The sequence below is a fragment of the Pieris napi genome, chromosome 6, assembly GCF_905475465.1.
Source record: "Pieris napi chromosome 6, ilPieNapi1.2, whole genome shotgun sequence".
In the NCBI taxonomy this organism is placed as follows: Eukaryota; Metazoa; Arthropoda; class Insecta; order Lepidoptera; family Pieridae; genus Pieris; species Pieris napi.
In genome coordinates this window covers 699,111-723,150 of record NC_062239.1, presented here as the reverse complement: position 1 = coordinate 723,150, position 24,040 = coordinate 699,111, and the positions used below count along the sequence as shown (strand labels likewise).

The following is a 24,040-nucleotide window of genomic DNA, read 5'->3' as shown; positions in this document are numbered from 1 at the left end:
TAGTTTAAAATTACTTATTAGTCTTAAGTTAGGCTAGATGGTAATGTTATTTTCAAAAATCTCAAATGTGACACGTAGTAGAAGACTGCGGTGTAGAGTAACTAATTTATAAAACGTGTTCCGGTACGCGTAGGTGCGATCGGTGACCTATCAATCATTTATCAACCATTCATTAGGTCACGCATTCGTGATGTGACTTAATTAGAACTATTAAAAAAATGTGCGTAGAAAAACCTACTGTAGGTGTTGGTAATAAAGGTGGGATTGTACTGTAAGTTTGACTTCTAAAAGGTGGGACAGATACTACGCAATTGTGTTAGAATTTAAGAGAAATCTGAACTTTATATTACTAATAATAATTTATATAACTCACAATTTTCATGTATAATTTATTGGACTTGACAAACCTATGGTAAAAAACGTAAATAAAACGTATTGGTGTACCTAATCTCCACGAAAATATTTGGGACAATATTTAAGATTATACTTCAAGTTACAAAAAATAAATGTTTCGTTGGAATAAATTGTGGTTTAAGTGCGCTATATAAATATACCAATTCAAATTAGGGTCACGAAAAGAGCTAACCGATTCTTTAAAGGCCGGCTACGCACTTGCGAGCCTTCTGTAATGTAGTAAAATAAAGTATGATATGATATGTACGATACAAATAATATAAGAATTGACATTGACTAATAATGTAAAACGTAAAATTCCTTGAAACAAATTTGCGCGCTATTGTGTGTGACAAAATATGCGAACTTACGATTGTACCACCTGACAAATTTTTGTACCATATTCTTGCAATAAATTATTATTATTCTGGCAATGTTAGTGGCCATGGGTATCACTTAATATCAGATGAGCCTCCTGCCGGTTTGCCCCTGTTACATAAAAAAAACCAATCAAAACTCAGTAGAGAAATGCATATTTTTGTACATAGTCTGGAACACCGCAATTTTTTCTCTTGAAGAAAGAACTCTATTGGGCAAATAGCCATATAAGAGTGATTTGAGTTTGTTATATAGAGCATGGGTCGGACGCGATCATTGGTCAATTACTGTTCATCCGACCACCTCCGTCCAACCTTCACGCATTTTTAAATTACTTGTTTATTTAATTTGTCACGGGTATAAATGTAATGTATTCAAAAGCATAATTATCGCATAAATTTAAACTCATGTACGTGACCAAAGTGAAATTCGTCTTTTAAATTATAGTCAACGCGTGAATGAATGTTTTTAAGGTCATCGATTTTCATTTTAAAGAGTTCATTAAAAAATTGATTTTGAGGTTTTAAGTCACTGTATAGGTTTTAAGATTGTACTTTTGTTTCTAGATGGAGGCGAAGCAAGAAGAAGGTTCAGAGTCTGAAGGTTCTGGTATGGACAGCGATGATCCTCTCACCACGCAGACTGATACTAAGTATGGCAGAAGTTTTAGGTAAGTTGAAAAGTTATTAAGGATAATCAAAGCCGACTCAAACTGAGCTATTCTTAAGGCAAATTCTGCCCCGCACCACCACTGTGTGGAACCAGCCGCTCACTGAAGTATTTCCGAACAAATTTGAGTTAGGGTCCTTCAAGAAAAGAGCGTACCAATTCTTAAAAGGCCGGCAGCGCGCTTGCGAGCCTTCTAGCAGTGCGAGTGTCCATGGGCGGCGGTATCACTTAATATCAGCTGAGCCTCCTGCCCGTCTGCCAACATTAAAAAAAAACCTACGAAGCGATGACAAATCAATTTGTGAAAATTATACCACTATTACAAATTTTACAAGTCACGTGTGACGAAATATTTCAATGTAATTTGGGTTGAAATGTGTTGTAACTGGGTTTTTGTAACAAAGTTAAAGGGCTTTATAAGTTTGGTAACGCTATCATGTTGGCCTTACTAGCAGATATATTATCCAATTAATTTCAATAAGTACAGGACTACCACCTATAACGCGTAGATTTCTCAAGTTATATTTCTGTAGTGAGACATTTATAATGATTTGTGAAGTCCATAATTAGTTTTGCGTACATGTTACAATTGGATTGTTATAAAAGTGTCCTAGTTTTGGAATTAAAAGCATTTTACCAGCATAAACCAACAACTCGATTTCCTATAACGCGGCCCAGGTCTACCGCGTTATAGGGGGTTACTGTATACATGTGGTTTTCTGTTCATATGTTATAACTTTCACTCATTCATATTTTGACTTAAAATTAATGACTGGAAATAAATCGTCGAATATAGTACAATTATTTAACGTAATTTTTAATACCGATAGAAATTGCAAAATGCAAATAAATAAAAAATTATCACTAACACAAATATGTTATTTCAAACCTGAAAAACAAAATGTATATGAAAAATGATAAATGCATATTTTCCCGAACCCGGAGAAGGATTCCAGATGTGCATCATACATTTAAAAAAAGAAAAAAATACTAAATATTAATTTTCAGACATTTCACCCGCGAAGCGCTACCAAGATTGGATAACTACAGGAATGTATTGTCGCTTCACGCCGCGCCTCGACCGACATTGGATGAGCTTCATAATGCATCGTTGTCACGGAAGGTCAGGGTCCTTTTTGTTTGGTTTTTAAAAGACTAATAGAAAATTAATAGTTTCAAATATTTATTTAGAGAATGTAACTTAGCTATGAATATCTATAGAGCACTTTTGGCCTAGTGGCTATAGAGTATTCTCATCCCTGAGATCGTAGGATCGATTCCCGGCCATGCACCAATGGCCTTTCTCTCTATGTGCGCATTTAGCATTCACTCGAACGGTGAAGGAAAACTTCGTGAGGAAACCGGCTTGCTATAGACCCAGAACGTCGACGGCGTGTATCAGAGACAAGAGGCTGATCACCTACTTCCCTATTAGATTGAAATCATGAAACAGATACAGGAACGATAAAGATTTTTTTAACAATATAAAAAAAAAATTATGACATACAAATAACTATTTATTTTCATAAGACTTATATAATATATAAGGTAAAACTCTATGTGCATAGAAATTATCTTTTTAAAATAAATACTAGTATTGTTCTTGATGTATATACAGACATGAGACAATATTTTCACGTTACTGTCATGTGTATGTATGTTGTGTACAACATGACAATCTGTTTAATGTTTACAACGAATTCAACACCTGAATCAATAGACAAGTTGCATATAATACTGTACACGAGCCTACTTAAGGCTCTATCACAGCACGAATTGCTGTGTCAACTGTCAGTGTCTCGGGGTGGACTGCGGGGCGCAGTCGAGAGCTGGAGCACTGAGGCGCGCCGGCCCGTAATAACAATTAGTTATGTAAAACATGAAATTAATGTAATTTTATCAATTTTTTTTCTGAAATGGATTACTTGTCTTGCGATAATATCGTGTAAATTTCAAAATCATGTTTTATATACATTTTCGTCATAAAATGAATTTAAAGTGTCAAAAATTGGATTTTTGGATTGTTTGGATTTTTTTTCTAACGAGCGAAGTTATTTAAATCGTGTATCGATCTTTCAAAATGGATACATAAACTACTCAACTCCACCATATATTTTTTTCATTCCTACTTAAAGAAACGATGACGAAAAATGGAAAGAAACAATGTACTTTTTTGGAGTTTGGCGACCAGATAGGTCCTTAATAAACACAAGCTAACAATAGATCACATTTAAAAATCTAGCTATCCTTTTCCTTATCTAAGTTATAAGACTGGATGGCTATAGTTTGTAGAGTAAATTTTGCGTGGGATAAAAGAAGACGAAGGGTGTATGTAGGCCGAGAGAAAAAGCCAAAGTAAAAAACTCTCGGTACTCTTTTAAAATAGCAAATCATCCAACATAAGTATATTTCGAAAATTAATTAGAAGTAGCCTGCCTAGCACTAGTCCCAGGCGCCTTTATCAACTAGATAATCGTTGACTTTATAGTAAGCCTTTTTACATAGTTTTTCTTTAATACATTTCTTAAATTTATTAAAAGGCAGAGATAAAAGAACCTCTGGGATTTTATTAAAGAAGAGTATCCCTTTTCCCAAAAAAAGAATTACTAACTTTAGATAGTCTAGTAAAGGGGAATTGCAGCCTGCGTTTGTTCCGAGTATTAACATTGTGCGTATCTTCATCATCTTGAAGACGGTTCGGTCGTGTTTAAGATGAACGTCATATAATTAATCCAATAATTGCCAATGATTCGATTATATGCAATGTCGCGATATGTGAGGCTTCGGGGGTGTGGGTTATCGCAAGTCAAGGTCTTCTTAGCCGATCAATGTCAAAACATGTGCATATTAACATACAGTTAAGATACGGTACTTAATTTAAAGCGGCTCTAAGGATTTATTTATTAAGCAAGCATTTTTGGTGATACTTTATCTTTGAACCAATATTGATGATTGAGGTTATATATATATATATATATATATATATATATATATATATATATATATATATATATATATATATATATATATATATACTAGCAACGCTTGGCCGGTCTGCTAGTATATATATATATATACTAGCAGACCGGCCAAGCGTTGCCGTGGCTAAGGTTTTTGATATATTACATATGAGTAAACTATTCAAGGGAAACAGTAGGAGGACTTATGTGAAACGTTGGTACTTTTAACACAGCGCCATCTGTTAGAATTGTATAAAATAATAATTAGCACTAAATTAAAATTGCGACTATAATTTGAGATTTAAACTACCCTATCTTTTAAGTTGGATCAAACTACACACGGTGTGCAAATTTGATTGATATCGGTTCGGTAGTTTAGGAGTCCATTGAGGACAAACATTGTGACACGAGATTTGTATATATTAAGATAAGACGAATTCAATCAAAAATAACATTATATGCATTTAGTGCTATATATAAATCGATTCGTTTGTTAAATGAACGAATTTGGTGATCTTGAAAACATTTAGATTTTGTCGGTAAAATGGTTTGACGTATGTAATTTGATACAATATTAAGTGTTACCGATAAAATGTACCGAGATACTATAAATATTTGTTAGATAAATTCGTGAAAGCTGTCGAAGCAGTCGTGGCCGAGCGGTTAAGGCGTCTGACTAGAAATCAGATTCCCTCTGGGAGCGTAGGTTCGAATCCTACCGACTGCGAAACTTTTTTATTTTCTCATTATACCGTTTTTTTTGATTTTTTACAAAACGGTATATCTTTAGGTATATCTGACAGCAAATTTAGTGAATTTAATTAAGTCCATATTTGAATCCCAAAGAGAAATATTTTCCTCATATATATAAATACTGTAATTTATGACAAAACAGTTTTCCTTGTTTTATTAAAATGTTTCTTTACTGATACGTCGGACTTGTAATTACTGATAATTACAATTCTGATTAATTACGGCGCCATTAATGTAGCAAGACAATACCGATTCGAAATGCGCTAACTCGTGGACGTTTAAATACTGTAGATATACGATAAAAGATATATAGATAAAACGAGAGTATTGTGATCAAGAGAAAGCTCGCTGGACAGAAATGTTGTGCTGATGAAGAGGTAATCGTCGAAATCGAAGCCTATTTTGACTTAAGGCAAATCGTTTAATAAAAATGATATCGAAAAATTTTATGGCTATAATCGGTGCATCGCTCTCGAAGGCAATTATATTCAATAATCAATTCAAATTCTAGAAGAAAAAAATGTACGAACGTTTCAGACCACCTGTAACATTAGCATCACTACAACGGTTGTGGTAGGGGAGCCCACGATGCTAAATGGGGATTTACTCGAGCGTCGTAGAGACCTATTGGGATGCAAAGCTTAGATAAAAAGAAGAAAAAAATGTTATATGATAAATTCCTTTTCATCGGTGGGGGAAGCGGCTATAGATAGTTAAATATGTAAAAAAAAACTGTTGCATGGACATCCTCGAGCGCGTCAGATATTGATAGCATCTATGCCCTACGTATTTTTAATAATGTCCGTATGTTAATCTGATCGTTTGCATGATGCGGGTGGTTGTATTTAAGGGTTGAAAATGAAAAAAAAAAAAATATCGAGCGCGTCAGATTTTCTAAGGGAGTGTTAAGTGCACCAAAAAAAGAGCTCTCATTCACTAATCTGATGATTTCGATGGGACGCAAACCCACGGCCATTTTCATAATATGCAAAAAAAAATCGCAATTTTGAAATACTCAAGCGCGTCAGATTAAGATATTTGTGGTTCATCTTTATGTTCTAAACGTACTGTCTCATAATCTGACGATTATCTAGAGGGATTCGCCTGATCTGACAAAAATTTTTTAGAAAAACGATTCACCGAAAGGGCCATTCCTGCAACTTCCCGCTACTTCCATTCCTGGGCGCTTAAAATTGATATTTTGAGCTCGCTGAGTTCAAAGAAATAACATGTCTATGCATTTGAGCTCTCCCAGCTCGAAAGTCTGATAGAATTTTCATAGAACACTATTTTTGGAATTTTCAAACCGCAATAACTTTTGAATGGATCAAACAATTTTCACGCGGTTGGCGGCATTCGACGCAGTTTTATCATCATCATAAGTAATTTTGCAATTTTAATTGATAGAACCACAAATTTCGGAGTAATTTCGAAAAAACACTTTTTCGGGTTTCTTTCGTTCACGATATCTCTCGAACTAATCAACCGCTTTTGACGAGCTTGATGGCGATCGACGTGGTTTTTCAAGCTCAAAGGCGGATTAGTTTTTGAAGTTGATCAATAAAGCAACCACTTTAAAAAAAAATATTTCTTATTTTTTTAAGATTTTTCAAAATTTCTCAAAATCTATCGGTCCGAATCGGTTCAAATTCACAGGAAATGTAATTTTGAGGGAAATATTTAGAACGCCGTTTAGTAGATTCCGATCGGTTTAAGGAAATGTAGGCATCACGCAGCTGCACGCATTTAACTTTATCGACGATTTTTTGTTATTTCGGCTTGCGGAAATCGTCAGATTATATATTTTTCATTATTCTTGAATTATTTCCTTCAAAATTAAAAAAAATTAGCTACGCTCGAGAATGTCGAGATGACGGTTTTTTTTTACAACTTTGTTGCCCTCCCCTTTTTTTCCGTCACTCTCAAATTGTCAGATTAGTGGAATATACACTTTTTAGGGTGTAATGAACTCACCCTACCTTAATCTGACGCGCTCGGGAATTTCTGATGGTCAATTTTTTTTTACTAATCTGATCCTGTCTCCTTCACGGGCGGCCTTATATATGGGCCTCATATTTTGTGGAGGTACTTAACCGGGTACAAGGTATCCCCCTATATATTAATCTGCCGCGCTTTAGTAAATCCCGAAATCCCCTCTTGGGCTCCCCTACCATTGGCTAGATCTAATCCTTCTGGTCAATTAGTTGGTAACTAAACCAATCGTATATTTTAAATTAACTTCAAGGAAAGGGAAGCGTTTCTGAACGTATGCATGTGTTCGTTATAACTAAAAAACGAGGGCCCAAAGACTAATATAAAATTATTTGTTGAAATTCTTGTGTATTTTAAATAATAAACTAAAAATAACGCTATTATGAAATTTGAAACTAATCATGAAACAAACATGGTATTTGCTCAGTAGACGCTTTTAATATTTTCGTGGTTTTTTTATAAAATTATGTACCATTTTTGGGTTTCCATGCCGAAATGTTCAAATTTTCCATAATATTTTTTGGTACCATCCACTAAAATGTTTGTCAAAAACGTTTAAAAAAAAATGATTTGACAGTTTCTAATATATGGGTATCCACGCATTTCTGGACAACAACAACAGGAACCTAGGTAAATAATGTTGACCACATTTGCGTTGCGTTAGCAAAATTTTGTATACATTTTCATATGAGATCTGAGTTTCATGACCGGATGTCGAGGTTGAATACGAATGAGCATTTTAAAAGGCAGATTTTGACTATGTGGAACCAGCTTCCCATTGAAGTATTTCTGAATCAATTCGACTTAGGATCCTTCAAAAAGCGTACCAATTCTTATAAGGTCGGCCAAACCTTTCTACTTCTTCAGTCACACTCTTCATTTCTGAAGATCGTCGGACACCGCACAATTTCCTCCACTCTCTTCTGTCTTAGACAAACCTCTTTCCAAATAGGGCTTAATGGTCCGAGAGCTGGCACCAATTTTTGGGCAGGTATTTGAGGCAAGCTGAAAACTTGTCACATACCTCTCCTATTATATTCCAACACGGAATTGCAGACCTGGCTGGTGAGTAGCGGGGCTAAATCAACCCCTACATTTTTAAAAATATTATTTTTTTTCCCCCAAAAATATATTTGAGGCAATACGCAATTTATATATGTTGCAGTGTAATACTTAGTAAATACGAAAAAAAAATAAGCCAGACAATTTAATCGGGGCTGTAACATTACCAGACGCCTGCAAAAATTTTTTGCAAAAATTATAAAAAAGGTTTTTGAGGCAGCTTGAAATTTTAATGGAGTGTTATTTATAACTATAAAATAAAATTCCCAAAAAGACAGATCATTTCGGTAGGGCTTTCTACCTGCCAGGCGATCAAACAAATAATGGATGGGTAAGGGCCTGTACTACTATAGACAAGCTGTAGTGTGAGAGAGAGCGCATATCGACAGCTATCTACTATAATTAAGTCATTAATTGCTCCATGTCTTTTTATTCAAATTGTGATGGGCATAGGTCGACCCACGTAGGTGTGACCCTAAACTATTGCGTGACCCTCGTGTTGAAATTAACCCAGTTAATGACGTGACCGCTGCCATGACTTTTATAATTAACTTAAATATTGATATATGGGGACATTTATTTTCCAATTGTTTATTTCTAGGATATGTCAAAATGTATCGAATATCTGTAGATGTCTGAACTTAATCTTTTCCTAAACTGGCTAATTACATTAACTAGGTCGGGTGCCTCCTAGATTTAATTAATTGACATACTTTTCCCCTTCCGATATGTTATATATAGTAGGGTAGTAGTACCTAATCTTAAATTTCTTATGTTTGTTAGATACGTGTAGTTCAATTGGGCGATGTTTACATTTCTGAGTTAAAAACTAATCAGAATCTTATCTAAATATCTAATTTTAAATCAAATTAGTTATAAATAGTAAAAGGTATTTTACTATTTATAAACCTTAAAAAAAACAGTAGCGCTACAACGTTTTTTAGGTATAGTCCTCAGATTTCTGTATCTGTTTCATGATCATTTGTCAATCTAATAGGCAAGTGGGTAATCAGCCTCCTGTGCTTGACATACGCCGTCGACTTAGCCGGTTTCCTCACAATGTTTTTCGTCACCTTTCGAGCGAATGTTAAATGCGTACACAGAAAGCTCACCGCCGGGGATTGAACCTAAGACCTCAGAGATTAGAGTCGCAAGCAACTAGTCCATCTCTGCTCACATAAACCTTAAAACAGCCTTTTATTTATAAATGTTTTCGTTTTTTTTTAAACCAATAGACCGCTAATATATTTAATCCCTAAGCCATATAATTTATGTTAAATAATTAAACGCCTCAGAAACATGTTCATTAGAACGGAATAAGTATTTATTCTTAGAACAATTGTTTATCGTCTTGATTTAAGAGCTAGGAATTCTAGTAATACCGCAAAGTGGCATGTCAGTAAAATAAACAATCAATTATTATTTAGTGCAACTTGCGGTACTGAATATAATAAAGATTTATCTCAAGAAAATGTTTCATTATCTGCCAATAATTTAAGTAGATTAATATAATGTAAAAAATCTTTGAGCAGTGTTCGCCTAGTGCCTTGCGTGCGACTCATCCTTGAGGTCGTAGATTCGATCCCCGGCTGTGCACCAATGAACTTTCTTTCTGTGTTGCATTTAACATTCGCCCTAACGGTGAAGGAAAACGTCGTGAAAAAACCGGCTTGCCTTAGACACAAAAAGTCGACATGTAAGGAGGCTGATCACCTACTTGCCTATTAGATTGACAATTGATCATGAAACAGATATGTGAGGCCAGACCTTAAAAGGTTGTAGCGCCACTGTTAATATTATCTGTAAACTTAATCGACAGCTTTATAATTAAGCTTATTAAGTTTTCTTGTGATAACCAGGTTCAGTGGATTAGTCAAACATGTATAAAATTATGTAGTATTAATTTAAACTTCCAAGATGACACGATGTAATATACTTGCGGGCTGCTGTACTTTGTAATTATTGTAATTTCCTTGACGGCTATATATTTTCAGCCAGGCCAGACCCTGGAGAAGGAAATGAGAAATTTGGCGCCTCCCACTTCGAACATCAAGTTTGGCTGGATCAAGGGGGTCCTGATGAGATGTCTCCTCAATATTTGGGGAGTTATGTTGTTTTTGAGACTGTCGTGGGTCGTGGGGCAAGCTGGTATTGGTACGTGTTTTGAAATCGAAGTCATTTAAAAACTGTGCTCATTATAATTAATAGCGAACAATAAATTGCAAAGTAAACTTTATCTTATCATATCGTTTATCGTGAAAGCAACTTTCCCAAAAGCCTTCAATTCAAATTTGAGCTTTGACGTAGAACAAATTAAGTTCAAGCTAGTCATTGAAATAAACGACTTTAATTTTAAAGACCAAAGATAATAAGTCTGTTATTTTCAGGCCAAGCAATACTGCTCATTATGACAACATCTATAGTAACAACAATCACAGCTCTGTCGATGTCCGCAATCAGTACGAATGGCGTTATTAAAGGAGGTAAATTCTTTTTAATTTTATACGTTTTAGCTAGCATTAGCTGCGACCCGTATGGCATATTACCAATATTCCCAGTGGCTTTCCCATTAGACTGATGTATATATTTCCCGTAATCGGGTCATAATTTTTCTTAGCTAAGGCAAAACACGTGTTGATTGCACAGATCACTCCGGTGGCGTTTGAACGCATGCTGTCATGGTTTCATATCCATTAACAGTATCCCGTAAGGCCCTTGAGGGACTTAAAAGGATACGGAGAAAATGTATAAAAAATTAGATATTTTGAAGAGAAAATTTAAACGTTATTCCAGGTGGAACATACTACATGATATCCCGCTCGCTAGGCCCTGAATTCGGTGGGTCCATCGGTCTGATATTCTCAATGGCGAATGCCGTTGCATGCGCTATGTACGTCGTAGGATTTGGAGAGTCTCTTATCACTTTGATACCCGAGTCAGCTTATATGGTCAGCAAGAGCTGGGTATGTTATACATTAAAGCTTTTTAATTCTTAAAACTTGATTAAAATGTCATGAAAGTGGATGAAGCGAGAGAGGTATGTCAGGACCGTAGCAAGTGGAGATCCGTGCTCTCTGCCTACCCCACCAGGGAAGAGGCGTCATAATAAAAACAATCATGTGTCCAATTCACACGTGGTAGAAGTGAAACCTTCAAAAACAAAGTTTTTATAATTAAAATATGTAAATTAGACTTTTTCTCTATCTAAATGTAGGATCTTTTCTTTAAAAAAAACATTTTTTAATGTTAAATTTGTGCCTCCTATCTCACTCTCTCCCACGCCAAATCCTATTAATTTATATGTCTGTCTCTTTTTACTGTCGCTTTTTCCGTTGCATCCGGTTTGAAATCACAACGATTCTAAAGAAGTTTCACTTCAAAAATTTGTTTGTCTGTCATGTCCGTTTACGGACGATACATTTACGTGATAACGCCATAAGAAAACATTAATGAAAATTTGCATACTTTCATGAATTTAATTTAATTATTATAACTAACTTATCAATATTTTGTATAAAACAAAAAAGGAGTTAAATGAAAATTAAATTTTTTGACGTGATAATGTTCTAATAAATCGTTTGAACACCGGCTGCACGCACGAAAAAATGTCTCATTGTCACGTTCCACTAAGTGTTAGGTTTGTGATGCATCTATTTTAATTCTTGCATTTTAACAATTTGATTAGCGATATAATCTCATATATTATTGAAAAAAAATTCAATTAACTCCTTTGTATTATACAAAACAACGATAGTTTAGTGATAATAATTCAATTAAATTCATAAAAGTATGCAATTTTTCATCAATGTTTTCTTATGGCGTTATCACGTAAATGTATCGTTTGTAAACAGACTTTACACGCAACTTGACAGGCTTTATCTTAATAACGATATGTAATAGTATTTTTGATTGAATTTTTTTTTGCAGGACCAAGCAATATACGGTTGCATAACAATAGTTCTCTTAACCGGTATAGTGGTTGTCGGTTTGGAATGGGAAGCTAAGGCCCAGATAGTCCTCCTGATAATACTTTTGGCGGCCATTGCTGACTTCTGCATCGGTGCTATTATCGGACCTACTGGTGATGGGGAGATCGCTCAGGGATTTGTCGGGTTTAATAGTAAGTTAAGAAAAACGTATCCAACCTATTATGCAATTATTTATTTTAATTTTGTAATAATTTGTAAAATCTTCTGATAATAATTTTAATTTAATTTAAATTAATCCAGTACATACTATATTTATGGAATAAACGAAAATTTATTTGTACAAAACGTTTTTCAGTGACAGTGTTACAACAAAACATGGCACCGGACTACAGGTTCTTTGAAGGAGCGGAACACAACTTTTTCTCCGTCTTTTCGATATTCTTTCCGGCTGCGACAGGAATTCTGGCTGGGGCAAATATCTCAGGGGATTTGAAGGTATTTTTTTTCATTTATATTAAGGAATGGAAATGTGCGAGTCTACAGCGCAGATACATTTTTGAAGTGAAACTTCTTTATCGGCGTTGGGAAGAAAATTTACTGTCATATTTTTCGGTTACGCGTCACATTTTTCCGTTACGCGCCATCCTTTTCTTGTCCCTACCACGGTTGATTCGAAGAGATTCGAAGCCATTAATAACAAAAAATATATAAGAACGATAACAATGATAGTAATAATTATATTACAATATTTTTTTAATTTACGGTCATTCTCATATAAGCGACATTTGTCTAGTCTTAAATCTCAATACATTGAAACATGGTATAAAGTATTTATTTTCCATCACCAAAAAGTTTTTTATAGTTCTCGGTAAAAGATTTTTGCCAGTCATTAGCTAATTGTATATACTATGATCTGAATGTATCAAAATTAATTTCAAAACATGTCCTAGAAATGCGTGGATGCGATTCTGATCAATCTCGCACTGTTCCCTAAATTGAATTATACCTACCGGATTTTAATCTCAGTGGACTTTTAGTTTCCGAAAATTTGTGGATACTCAATAATTTAAGAACACGGCGAATCCCGAATAGGTCATAATACTCAAATAATTTCAACAATATCACATACAGGAGAAACTCATAACCGAATTTTTAAAGTCGGTTAAAATAAGACGGTAGTATTTAAAGTGTTAAAGAAAAACTTCTTATTAAAATTGTAGGATCCTCAAAAATCCATACCAAAGGGAACACTGTTGGCCATACTTCTAACTACAATATCGTACGTGGTGATAGCCATAATAGCGGGCTGGTGCGTCCTACGGGACGCGTCCGGAGTCGTTGCGGACGTGCCCTTTGGAAATATTACTGCGTGCGTACACGACGGGAGCTGCAGTTATGGGCTACATCATAGTAATGATGTAAGTATATTTTCATTTTTTATTAAGCGTTATTGGTATTATTATTAGACCTTTTATAAGTGTTAAAAATCAATTTCCTATTTTGTAAACAGATGCTTAAACCCCTTTTTTGTAGGTAATTCGATTAGTGTCAGCCTGGGGTCCACTCATATATGGAGGCTGCTTTGCGGCAACACTATCATCAGCTCTGGCTTCGCTCGTTTCGGCACCAAAAGTTTTTCAGGTATATTTTTATTTATTTTTTGAAATCGAATAAAAATTTTATAATTTTATCGAGTAAATTTTTGTATGATGCAAATTCAATTTAATAAGTTATATTTAAGCAAGTGTTTGCCATTGTGAACGTCCCTTATGCCGATTGTATTACTCACAAAAATCAACAATTCTACAATTCAACAATTCTAAACTAGTATGGGACGAGTGGTGTCCATAAGTGTCGGAACTAAACTGCCTCAACTGATATAAAGAATATTGTTTTGTTTAACACGGCCCTTGTACGGTTTAATTATGTTACGGTGTACGGTAAATCGAAAGCCTTAAAGGCCGGCAACGTACTTGCGAACCTTCTGTCAATGTATGCTCCATGGACGGTGGTATTATTTAATATCAGATGAATCTCCTGACCGTGTGCCTCCTGTTACATAAAAAAACTGGAGCTAGAAGAAAAAATTCACGTTGACTTGATAAGGTTTGTTTTTTTTTAAAGAAGGTTTAAATATCTATCTTTTACAATATTTTTGACGTGATAACGTCTTTAAAATCGATTTAGTCGGGTGACATGTTCAGAAACTTGTGTCACACCAAAACCTCACGAGCGCGATCGCAGGTAAAACGAGAGAGAGACGGACCGATCTCCCGTCTCATCTCGAGCGCTGCCAGTCATTCCGTGAATGTATGAAGAAAAATGTATATCATAGTCGAATAAGTAAACTTGTCATTTTACACCCGAAATTTATCATCAAAAGTGTGAATAAAACGATAGATGTAATTTAAAATTTGAAAAAATTGTTATCTTCATTAATTCCTTACTTCCCAAAAACTTATATCACCAATAAGACGTTATCACGTAAACATCTCGATCGTAAACCTACTTTACAAACAACCAATATTTTTTTTACAGGCGTTATGTCAAGACAAGCTCTACCCGTATTTGGAATTCTTCGCAAAGGGCTACGGCAGTACCAACGAACCAGTTCGCGGATACGCGCTCACTTTTATAATAGCAGTTGCCTTCATTCTTATGGGTAAGAGTTCTAGGTTTTAGTTTCACGGGCAAAATTATTTTGCTCTTTTTATTTTACGATTTACTTTCTTAACAAGAGTTGTAGTTTGAAGAATATTGAGTTATATATTTTTGGAAAAAATATTTTATATTAATTTGAAATTCTGAGTATTACATCCGATTTAATGTGGAACTTGAAAGGTAAATACAACAAAGTGGTCTATTATTTACTATTTATATATTTCACAGGTGGTCTAAATCAAATAGCACCGTTAATATCGAATTTCTTCTTGGCTGCGTATGCGCTGATTAACTTTGCAACATTTCACGCAAGTCTCGCGAAGCCAGTGGGGTGGAGGCCGACGTTTAGGGTAACATATTGCAAATATATTACTCTCTGGTTAATGAACTTTGTCATCAGCGCCATCTTCTTTTACCGATACTAGATAAAATATGAATAATTGTTTATTATTTCAGCTCTACAACATGTGGCTATCCCTCGTGGGGTCGATGGTGTGTGTGGCGATAATGTTCGTCATCTCGTGGATAACGGCCCTCGTGACTATCGCATTCCTACTGGCGCTATATCTTCTCGTATCCTATAGGAAACCGGGTGAGTGAATTGTATGAATAAAGATTATTTAAAAAACAATATTGTTGATAAGGTATTGAGAATTTACAGATATTTTAAATTTAGTGTTATTTCTTGAAAAAAAAAAACTACCTTTTTACAGAGAGCTGAAGACATATAATGTGTGTGATTTTAATATACTATATGTATGTAGAGCGTGTCCTTAAACGTATATTGTGACAGGAGTCATACCCATACGAAGTATTTGTCGAGGGCAGTGCTTTCTAACGTGCAACAACAGGGGGAATCGCCCCCCAAAATTGGGGTTTTTTAATTAGGGGGAAAGATTATTAAATTTTAAATAATTTAATAATCTTTCAAAAAACGATGATTAAATTATTTGAAATTAGTTTTTAGTTTTTCATTATGTTTTGAAAATTTACTTACTATTTCGTTGACAATTTCCTAGTTATTTCTTTCTAAAACATATAATTTAATTTTCTTAAGTGAACAATTCAATTTTTAATATTAAAACTATGTATGTAACATAACATATTGGGAATTTATTATATAATAATTATGAATGTTACATAAGAATTCTAGAAAGGCAAAGGTAGGGTACAAAAAAGATTCGGAAGCACTGGTCTAAGGTATTTAGGAAGTATGGCGGGGACTTAATAATCTTACATATTGTAAGTCCTTAATAACAAGGTAATATTTTGAAGAAGTTAATTGGAATATTTAATTAGATGTCAACTGGGGTTCGACGACGCAAGCGCAGACATATAAAACGGCTCTCTCGGGCGTACATCAACTCAATCGAGTCACTGAACACGTGAAAAATTACAGGTATGTACTATATATAGTTACGTTATAATCAAACTCGCGGTATTGTCAACTGTCAAAAAGGTGTATTCTAACATATTGCTTACAATTATTTTGCCATACAATTATTTCTTACTTAATTTTTTGTGAAAACTGGTAGGAGTCTCGTCCGATATGGACACTCACATTGCTAGAATGCTCGCAAGTGCGTTGCCGGGTTTTTAAGAATGCATACGCTCTTTTCTTAAAGTCGAATTGGTTCAGAAATACTTCAGCAGCTGGTTCCACATAGAGGTGGTGCGTGGCAGAAATTGCCTTAAACTGCAGTTGTGGAGCGACGAACGTCGAGGTGATACGGGTGGAATTTTGTGTTCTGTCTCGACGATTTATTTATTTATAGGTATTTAGGTTTAAGAATAACTTTATATCTCATAAGAATTGCATACATAATTCACTTACTGAGAAACAATATTTAAAACTAAGATTAAAAATTAGAAATTAGAGCGCACATATATAAAATAACAAAACAAAACAGCAACAAAAATGTAGGTAGACAAGAATATTTTGAGAAGAATAAACTAAATTGCATCATAAATAAAACATTATACTATTATAAACTGTTTTTACACAGACCACAAATCTTGGTACTGGCTGGATTTCCTGGTGAGCGGGCTCTGCTGACGGATTTCACATACCTCCTTACTAAGGGATTGTCCCTTATGCTGTGTGGACATGTTGTACAGGTATCGGAGTACTTTGTTAATAAATTTATGAATAATTCTGTAGTTCATATTTATTTCATAGACTAATAGGCTAACACAAGTAAAATTTACACAGTAAAATATATCCAAATATCGATCTAATATTTATCAATACCCGGAAGATCCAAAAAATGTATATCTAATCTAGATAAAGTCCAGTTAATTATATAATTTAAGTTTATAATTTTTTTTGTGTCCAATATATATAAAATGTAACCGTGATTCTATGGTCGGTGTGTTTTTTAATTTGGTTTTTGGTATTTTTGGTTAAAAATCACTACAGATTATTATTATCAAAATATATTTTCAGAGTCAAATAAACCATCGTACCCGAGAAGCATTGACGAACAGAGCCTATCACTGGTTTTTGAAGCGGAAAATTAAGTCTTTCTACAGCGTCGTTGACGGAGTCGACCTCAAAAATGGCGCTAGTGCACTTATACAGGTATCTCCTCTACAATGCATAATTTTATTCATAAAAGTTGATTTCCATTAAAAATGCGGCTTTAAATGACCCAGTAGGGAATTAGACACCAATGATAAATTTCTCGACACAGAATTACTAGACGTTAAAGTCTTGTCATAAATCAGTTTTTTTCCACTCTTTTGACTAAAGTACTCGTCTCGTCTCTGTTTGCCAAATAGAGTTTACGCTGTCATGAAAAGAGACGAACTGATTTATTTTCTATGAAAAAGAAAATTTTTGCTGATATTATTATTATTATTTATTTATTTATTTATTCTGATAAAATAATCCATCATCCATCATATTGAATATGTGTAATTTTTTTTGTAGGCTAGCGGTTTAGGGAAATTAAAACCTAATATTTTGTTGATGGGTTTCAAAGAGAACTGGCAAAGTTGTAACATAGATGAAGTTGCGGACTATGTCGAAATCATGCAGTAAGTTTGTTTTTTATTTTTTTGTATCAGTTTTTTGTTTACTATAAACTACACAATTAAGAGTTTAAAAAATAGATTAATAATTTCTTATATTTATATACTTTATAATCGCAAATTGTTTATTTAATTACATATTATTTTTAATTACACAATACCACTGTAATGATTAATTCAGTGGATTATAAAAAAAATGAATTCCGTTACATAAAGCTATTTTTTGTCTTATTCTTAACATATACATGTTATTGAAACATTATATCGTTATTTACATTTTTTTATAAATTAAAACTTAGAAACAAGACGTATTTAATAAAGGAGTAATAAATAGATTCAGTTGAAATAATGTTTTTAAGAAATAAACGGATTTTGAGTAAAGTTTAATTTAAATACTTATTTATCAGTAAATCGCTGGACGTCCACATGGCGATAGCCTTACTTCGCGTTGAAGGTGGCTTGTACAGCAGCGAGACGCTGGATGATGACCTACAAACGTGCTTGCACGATCTCAACGCTAAGGACGCGTCCGTTGTTTCACGTATGTATTAAGGCTGGTTGCGGACGAGAGATCATTTCAAAATGCTAATTCTGATCCAGTCTTGTCTTTAATATTATTGAATATTCCTTTACAGAAATGGTATTCAGTTTGGTAACTAACCCATTATTGTATGTACAATGTAAATATTTATTTATGAATTTTGTCGGTAAATTTCTGAATTTTTTGGCTATCAGAATTGGCACCGCGATATGTGGCAATAAAGATTTTGTAACTAACTCTTTTACATAATAATATCATTGATTACTTAATTTATTCATGATATTCATTCAGTCATTTTTTGATAACGTTCGGATAAAACATTTTTGTTTGTGTTTATCTATACTCGCGGTCTTCTATTACCCGTATATTCATAAAATAATATTAAGTTATTAAGTTTCTTACGAAAGGACTTTGTCTCTTTCTATCCAATTGTGTTTACTCTATGATGAAAAAAGACGAAAGTGCTTTGTTTATGCAATAAACTGACTTATTTTGATCGATATACGTGGGCTAATTTTGTCATCACATAGAATAGTGATGAGAAGACCTCGAGTGAACATTGTGCTAACTTTCGTTAGGTTCGATGGGAGACAGTCTCAAGGAGTCGAAATCGAGTGAGAGTTTAAACACACACTCTAGAGGTAAGATTGTTTGTTGTTTAACAAATACAGTTATTTTTTTCATTTTCATTATATACTTAGTTACCTCTTCCACAATAATTGGTATTTTTCATAATGTTTTTTGTTGCCTAGTTTTTGAGTTTATTTATGTGCGGTAAAGGGACTTCATTTTATTTTATCTAAGGATATAAACAAGTGGGTACGAATTCCTGAATGATATTTGATTTACTTTTGAGAGCTACCAAACTGTTGACATTTTTGAATATGATTTTAGGTAGTAGTATGTCTGACCTATCCCTGGGTTCGCCGGAGCACGTGTCACGAGACCCGGGTGCCAAACCTGACAAACCTACTGACAGCTGTAAGAATAGGTAAGATTATTGGAATTTAAAAATATAAAATATAAATAATCACGTATTTTGCCACGATTTAAACCCAGAACCTCACTTAATAAATCGGTGGTGCACAGATGGGGATCGAACCTTTGACCTCAGGAATGAGTGTTGACCGCATGTTGCATCTACTAGGTTAACACTGCCTATATTGCATCTGTTTTCGATATTACCGAATTTTTAAAAATTAATACCGATTTATAGGATTGCATACCTCCTTCTTAAGAAATCCGTGGGGTGAGAGTTTGATTTTGCTTGACACCAACAAACTTCAACAGCTTCAATAGTGCTATATTGCTAATGTTTGAAAATATTTACATCATATTAAATCACTTGCTTAATATTCATAGCCATTTTCTATTTTATTAGTATTCAGTTACGTAAAAATAGGAAATAAGGATATAAATAAATTTCAAAGTCCTTTACTATCCACTTATAGAGTGTCGAAATAATTTCAAAAGTCGAGGCTCGATAATGTTTCGTAAGGAATAACAAAATGTGTTTAATTTAGAATATTATCGCTAGTACGGTAAAAGGTCTGGTTTTAGCGCTAGGTATGAGTCACGTAGACATATCATGTATGTGACACAAACACAATAACCACTAATTAAAGTAAATGTTTAGTCATAGTCCTTACGAAAGGAAGTTCTTTAAAAAAGTGCGTGCGTACAAAGTACACATGTCAAAAGTGAAACTTCTTTGGCAAACTAATTTTTAAGTCTTTTTCATATTTATACAAATCTAAAACTTTACATTTCCGAGACATAGAGGGAGGGAAAAAGGAAGATATGTTATGAATTTAATGAATTTAATTGTCATTAAAATATTAAAAGTGTCAAAAATTCATACAAATTATAAATTATTTTTTTTAAATTTATTTCTTCGATGATAAAAACACGTGGCATAATCTACAATTAGTCATTTGAGATTTCAATAAATTAGTTTGCATAAAATATAAAATACTAATATTTCATAAATTCTCTTTACGAAATTTTAAAAGTAGAATTTCTGTAACGTAATTCCCACTTCTCACTCTCTTTCCATCAGTCTCAATCGCTCTCTCCCTTTTCTTCGACAAAAACGCTGCATATCATCGTGACGATTTCGTAAAAGTTTACTCTCATGCGTCTAAAGAAGTTTCACTTCAAAAATTTAAAAGGAAGCTTTCAAATCAGAAATTATACTTAAAATTAGTGATGAAAAGTTTGTATGTGTTAGCTATATAATTTGAATAATTAATACTTTTAATTTATGTTCAGCAAAGGTATAGGCCGTCGTATCGGAATAGGTGCGGCTCGGCGGGCGTCTTCGTTCACATCTGTAGAACAATTTACGCGAAGACAGAATGGCACGGTCGATGTATGGTGGTTGTATGATGATGGAGGTTAGTTTTTGATTACTAGTTGAACACGATTTTTTCTATTTATTATACGGCCAGCTCTAGCTGTGCACGGTTGGATATTGTTTTTCAAATATTTGACAGTCATTTTTTAATTAATCGTTGTAAACATACAAAAATACAAATCTTTCCACTTTCTTATTTATAGAAGATATGTTTTTAAATATACTTACACAACTTATAGTACTAATTGTACCCGGTTTGATTACTTGGGAATTTTTTTGTTTTGGTGTAAGGGGCCGTTTAAGTATTACGTAAGCACTTTCTTTTCTTTTTTTTTGGTCTTTGAATTTCTTATTTGATGATGACATGCAAAAACGAAGTGCATTTTCGAGGATTCCTACAAAAAAATTATTACGTCTATTTTATATTATATTATTTTTCAAAGCTTTGCTTACTTTTGTTGACAAGACTTAGAGAGCTGAGAAGATAAGATTGCTGCTTACGTAATACTTGAACGGCCCCAAATGAATAAATCAATGAAATTAAAAAAGGAATATTTTTTTAAGGTTTGACGCTGCTCCTACCATACATACTGTCAACGCGTCGCGCCTGGGCGTCAAGTCCACTGCGCGTTTTTACACTTGTCAATAAGAATACGGAAATGGACATTGAAGAAAGGAAGTAAGTTTTATTAATCTTTTGGTACAGAGAAATGCTGAATAACTTTGAAGAAATTAATTATATTCTAACCTTCGTAGAAATATGATTTTTTTTAAATAAAAGATTTTTTTCAGCATGGCCTCGCTACTTTCCAAGTTTCGTATAGATTACTCTGCGTTAAAGATGATCTCGGACATCACAAAGAAGCCAAAGGAGTCGACGCTGGCTTACTTCGAGAAATTGATTGCGCCCTTCAAAGTACCGGACGACACGCCTGATAATGGTAATTAATTTAATGTATTTTTGGCAATTACCCTTTGTTGAATAAGTGAAATTGTACAGTTAAACAGTATTTCAGATTGTAATCGGCCAAGTTTCGCTGTTCAATCATAATGTTGCGATTTTGATGTATTATTTTAGAATTATTTTTTAATATTGATTTATCAAGAATTCAGAATCCTTTGGAAATAAAAAAAAAGATATTTTATTTTCACTGATGAAACAAAACTAACCAAAATTTATTTTAAAAATAATGGACCGATTTCACAATCGGAATGCTTTAATTTAAAAAATAAAGCATACTTCTCCCCTAACTGCTAACACACATACTTTATCTCAGGGTCATTTACTTCCAAAATATTTAAAAAATATATCCAACCCAATCCAGTATAGACTTAAATAATGAATATTTAAATTGTTCAAATTTTTTCGCAGGTGGAATATCAGAAGCCGATTTCTTAGCGGCTCGCGATCGGACCTACCGTCATTTAAGATTACGCGAATTAATCGGCGAACATTCGCATAACGCTCGCCTTGTTTGTGTGACGCAACCGATGCCCCGACGGCGTGGTGTGCCCGCACCTTTATATATGGCTTGGTTGACTGCTATAGCTACGGCTGCCAAACAGACTCTGCTTGTTAGAGGAAACCATGCTGCTGTTTTGACATTCTACTCGTAATTCACGAAATAAAATAACGGATTTGTGAAAACTAGTACAAATATCGAGTAATAGCTTTCAGTATTATTTTTTGGTCAAAATACAGGAATAAAATTCATTAAGAAATTAATTATAATTGGGATCTAAAAATCGATGATTCTGAAGTGTAAAACAGGCAACATATTCAAGTGTCAAGTCTTTGATAATTTTGTATCTGTCAATGTCACAATGACAAGCGGAAATTTGGTTTGAATATCCAATATAAATTGCTAAAGTCTACATATTAAAATGTAATTGGCGCTAGACTAATATTTAATCTAAACCTAATTAAAAAAATCTGTAAATATTATATGCATATTCTGGAAATTGAAATGAAATTACTAATTGGTGAACTAATTTATCGGAAATATACATGTTTGTATACATTTTAACTTTTTTTTCTATAATTAATTAAACAAAATTTTGATGGATTTACTACTCTTAGTTCGGGTCTTACAACACAGTGTCTTGTAAAACCTTTTATTTTTGTACTATACCAATAAATCACTTTTTTGAGTGATTTTTGTGCTATATGTAGGAAATTTAAATGTCTAGTTGTATTTATACTAGAAGACCGAGTGCTCGTATTACTATCTCTTTCTACAATTGTAGTAGAGACAAGGATAGATGATATGACAAACTTATTTTACAACTTTGTACTAAGAGACCTTGGATGTGCCTAAATTTTGTAATTTTTGTATTTAATTTAACTGAAATGTGGAATCTCGAATGATCTGTACTCTTAGTATGCTTTTGAAGGTTAGGCAAGCAAGGTTAAAAATTTAAGAATGTGAAAAAAGTTTTAATAAAATAATGATGTGTGAATTTGATTGATTTCCTTTGGTTATTTTAACTATTAATTTGTGTAGTTTAATTCTTGAAAATGTTTGAAATGCTTTTTTAGAAGCTTTCCTAAAACTGTACATGGACATACATTCTTAAATACACAAACATATCGACATACATTCCGTAAAATTTTTTTTCGACATTTGCTTTTATTGATTTATTCTGATCGCAATATCGATAAATTCCTAGTTATATTATTATTTATTTCCCTAACATAGATTTAAAATTAATTTAAAACTAGAAATAATTTAGTTTAATAGTGAAATTGTTTGCGTCGTATTTTTAAATTGACTAACATCACGGAGTAGCTAAATAAGGATGTGTTTGTAAACGTGCTTTAATAGTGGGATTAAATGATTAATAACACTTACAGATTTTCTGACTCTAATTGAGGGAGTCAATCTCGCGAATAGTACAAAATTCGACCAGAGCCTCCAACCTTATTTATCTATTTCGCGCCTAATATCTATAAGTTTGTGTGTTAGATAATTTTATAAATGTGTTGCAGCTAAAACAAAATTGAATATTACGATAATATTTAAAAAACCGGTATTTCTTTTGATTGGTTCCTCATAATTTGTGTAATATTTAGCTGTGACAGAAGCGAATCTATTCTGTACCTGATTTTCCTTTTCCATATTTATGTTACAGTCCATTTATACAGTATATTGTATTTCGTAATAAAATTTAAGTGGTATTTGTGTTTTATTATTTTTCATCCCTTATAAAAGTATAATTGGAAAAAATAAATATATGTTAATCAAGGAAGTCCTCCATGTTGACGTATCATGTCGCGTTTTGATGCGCATTGGAAAAGAGATACTATTGACCA

The 24,040-nt window shown here is 33.4% G+C and overlaps 1 protein-coding gene and 1 non-coding gene across 3 annotated transcripts in view; both read left to right on the top strand.

Moving 5' to 3' along the window:
- The window catches only part of LOC125050319 (bumetanide-sensitive sodium-(potassium)-chloride cotransporter), a 31,731-nt gene extending 7,826 nt beyond the window's left edge, over window positions 1-23,905 (top strand). The window contains exons 2-24 of one of the 2 annotated variants that reach the window (XM_047650069.1): window positions 1,338-1,441; window positions 2,449-2,563; window positions 10,202-10,361; window positions 10,595-10,690; window positions 11,001-11,170; window positions 12,135-12,327; window positions 12,492-12,631; window positions 13,357-13,554; window positions 13,670-13,777; window positions 14,675-14,798; window positions 15,026-15,147; window positions 15,254-15,389; window positions 16,097-16,196; window positions 16,804-16,915; window positions 17,244-17,378; window positions 17,730-17,836; window positions 18,238-18,371; window positions 18,950-19,012; window positions 19,266-19,362; window positions 20,643-20,767; window positions 21,292-21,406; window positions 21,520-21,668; window positions 22,100-23,905. In XM_047650069.1, the coding sequence (XP_047506025.1) occupies window positions 1,338-1,441; window positions 2,449-2,563; window positions 10,202-10,361; window positions 10,595-10,690; window positions 11,001-11,170; window positions 12,135-12,327; window positions 12,492-12,631; window positions 13,357-13,554; window positions 13,670-13,777; window positions 14,675-14,798; window positions 15,026-15,147; window positions 15,254-15,389; window positions 16,097-16,196; window positions 16,804-16,915; window positions 17,244-17,378; window positions 17,730-17,836; window positions 18,238-18,371; window positions 18,950-19,012; window positions 19,266-19,362; window positions 20,643-20,767; window positions 21,292-21,406; window positions 21,520-21,668; window positions 22,100-22,344 (3,048 nt within the window). In that variant the 3' untranslated portion in view covers window positions 22,345-23,905. Of the gene's footprint in view, window positions 1-1,337; window positions 1,442-2,442; window positions 2,564-10,201; window positions 10,362-10,594; window positions 10,691-11,000; window positions 11,171-12,134; window positions 12,328-12,491; window positions 12,632-13,356; window positions 13,555-13,669; window positions 13,778-14,674; window positions 14,799-15,025; window positions 15,148-15,253; window positions 15,390-16,096; window positions 16,197-16,803; window positions 16,916-17,243; window positions 17,379-17,729; window positions 17,837-18,237; window positions 18,372-18,949; window positions 19,013-19,265; window positions 19,363-20,642; window positions 20,768-21,291; window positions 21,407-21,519; window positions 21,669-22,099 lie in introns of those variants that run through there. The other variant, XM_047650070.1, reaches the window with a different exon arrangement.
- Trnas-aga lies at window positions 5,046-5,127 on the top strand. Its single transcript has one exon. It is a non-coding gene; the product is annotated as a tRNA-Ser (tRNA).
- Window positions 23,906-24,040: the final 135 nt, after the last annotated feature.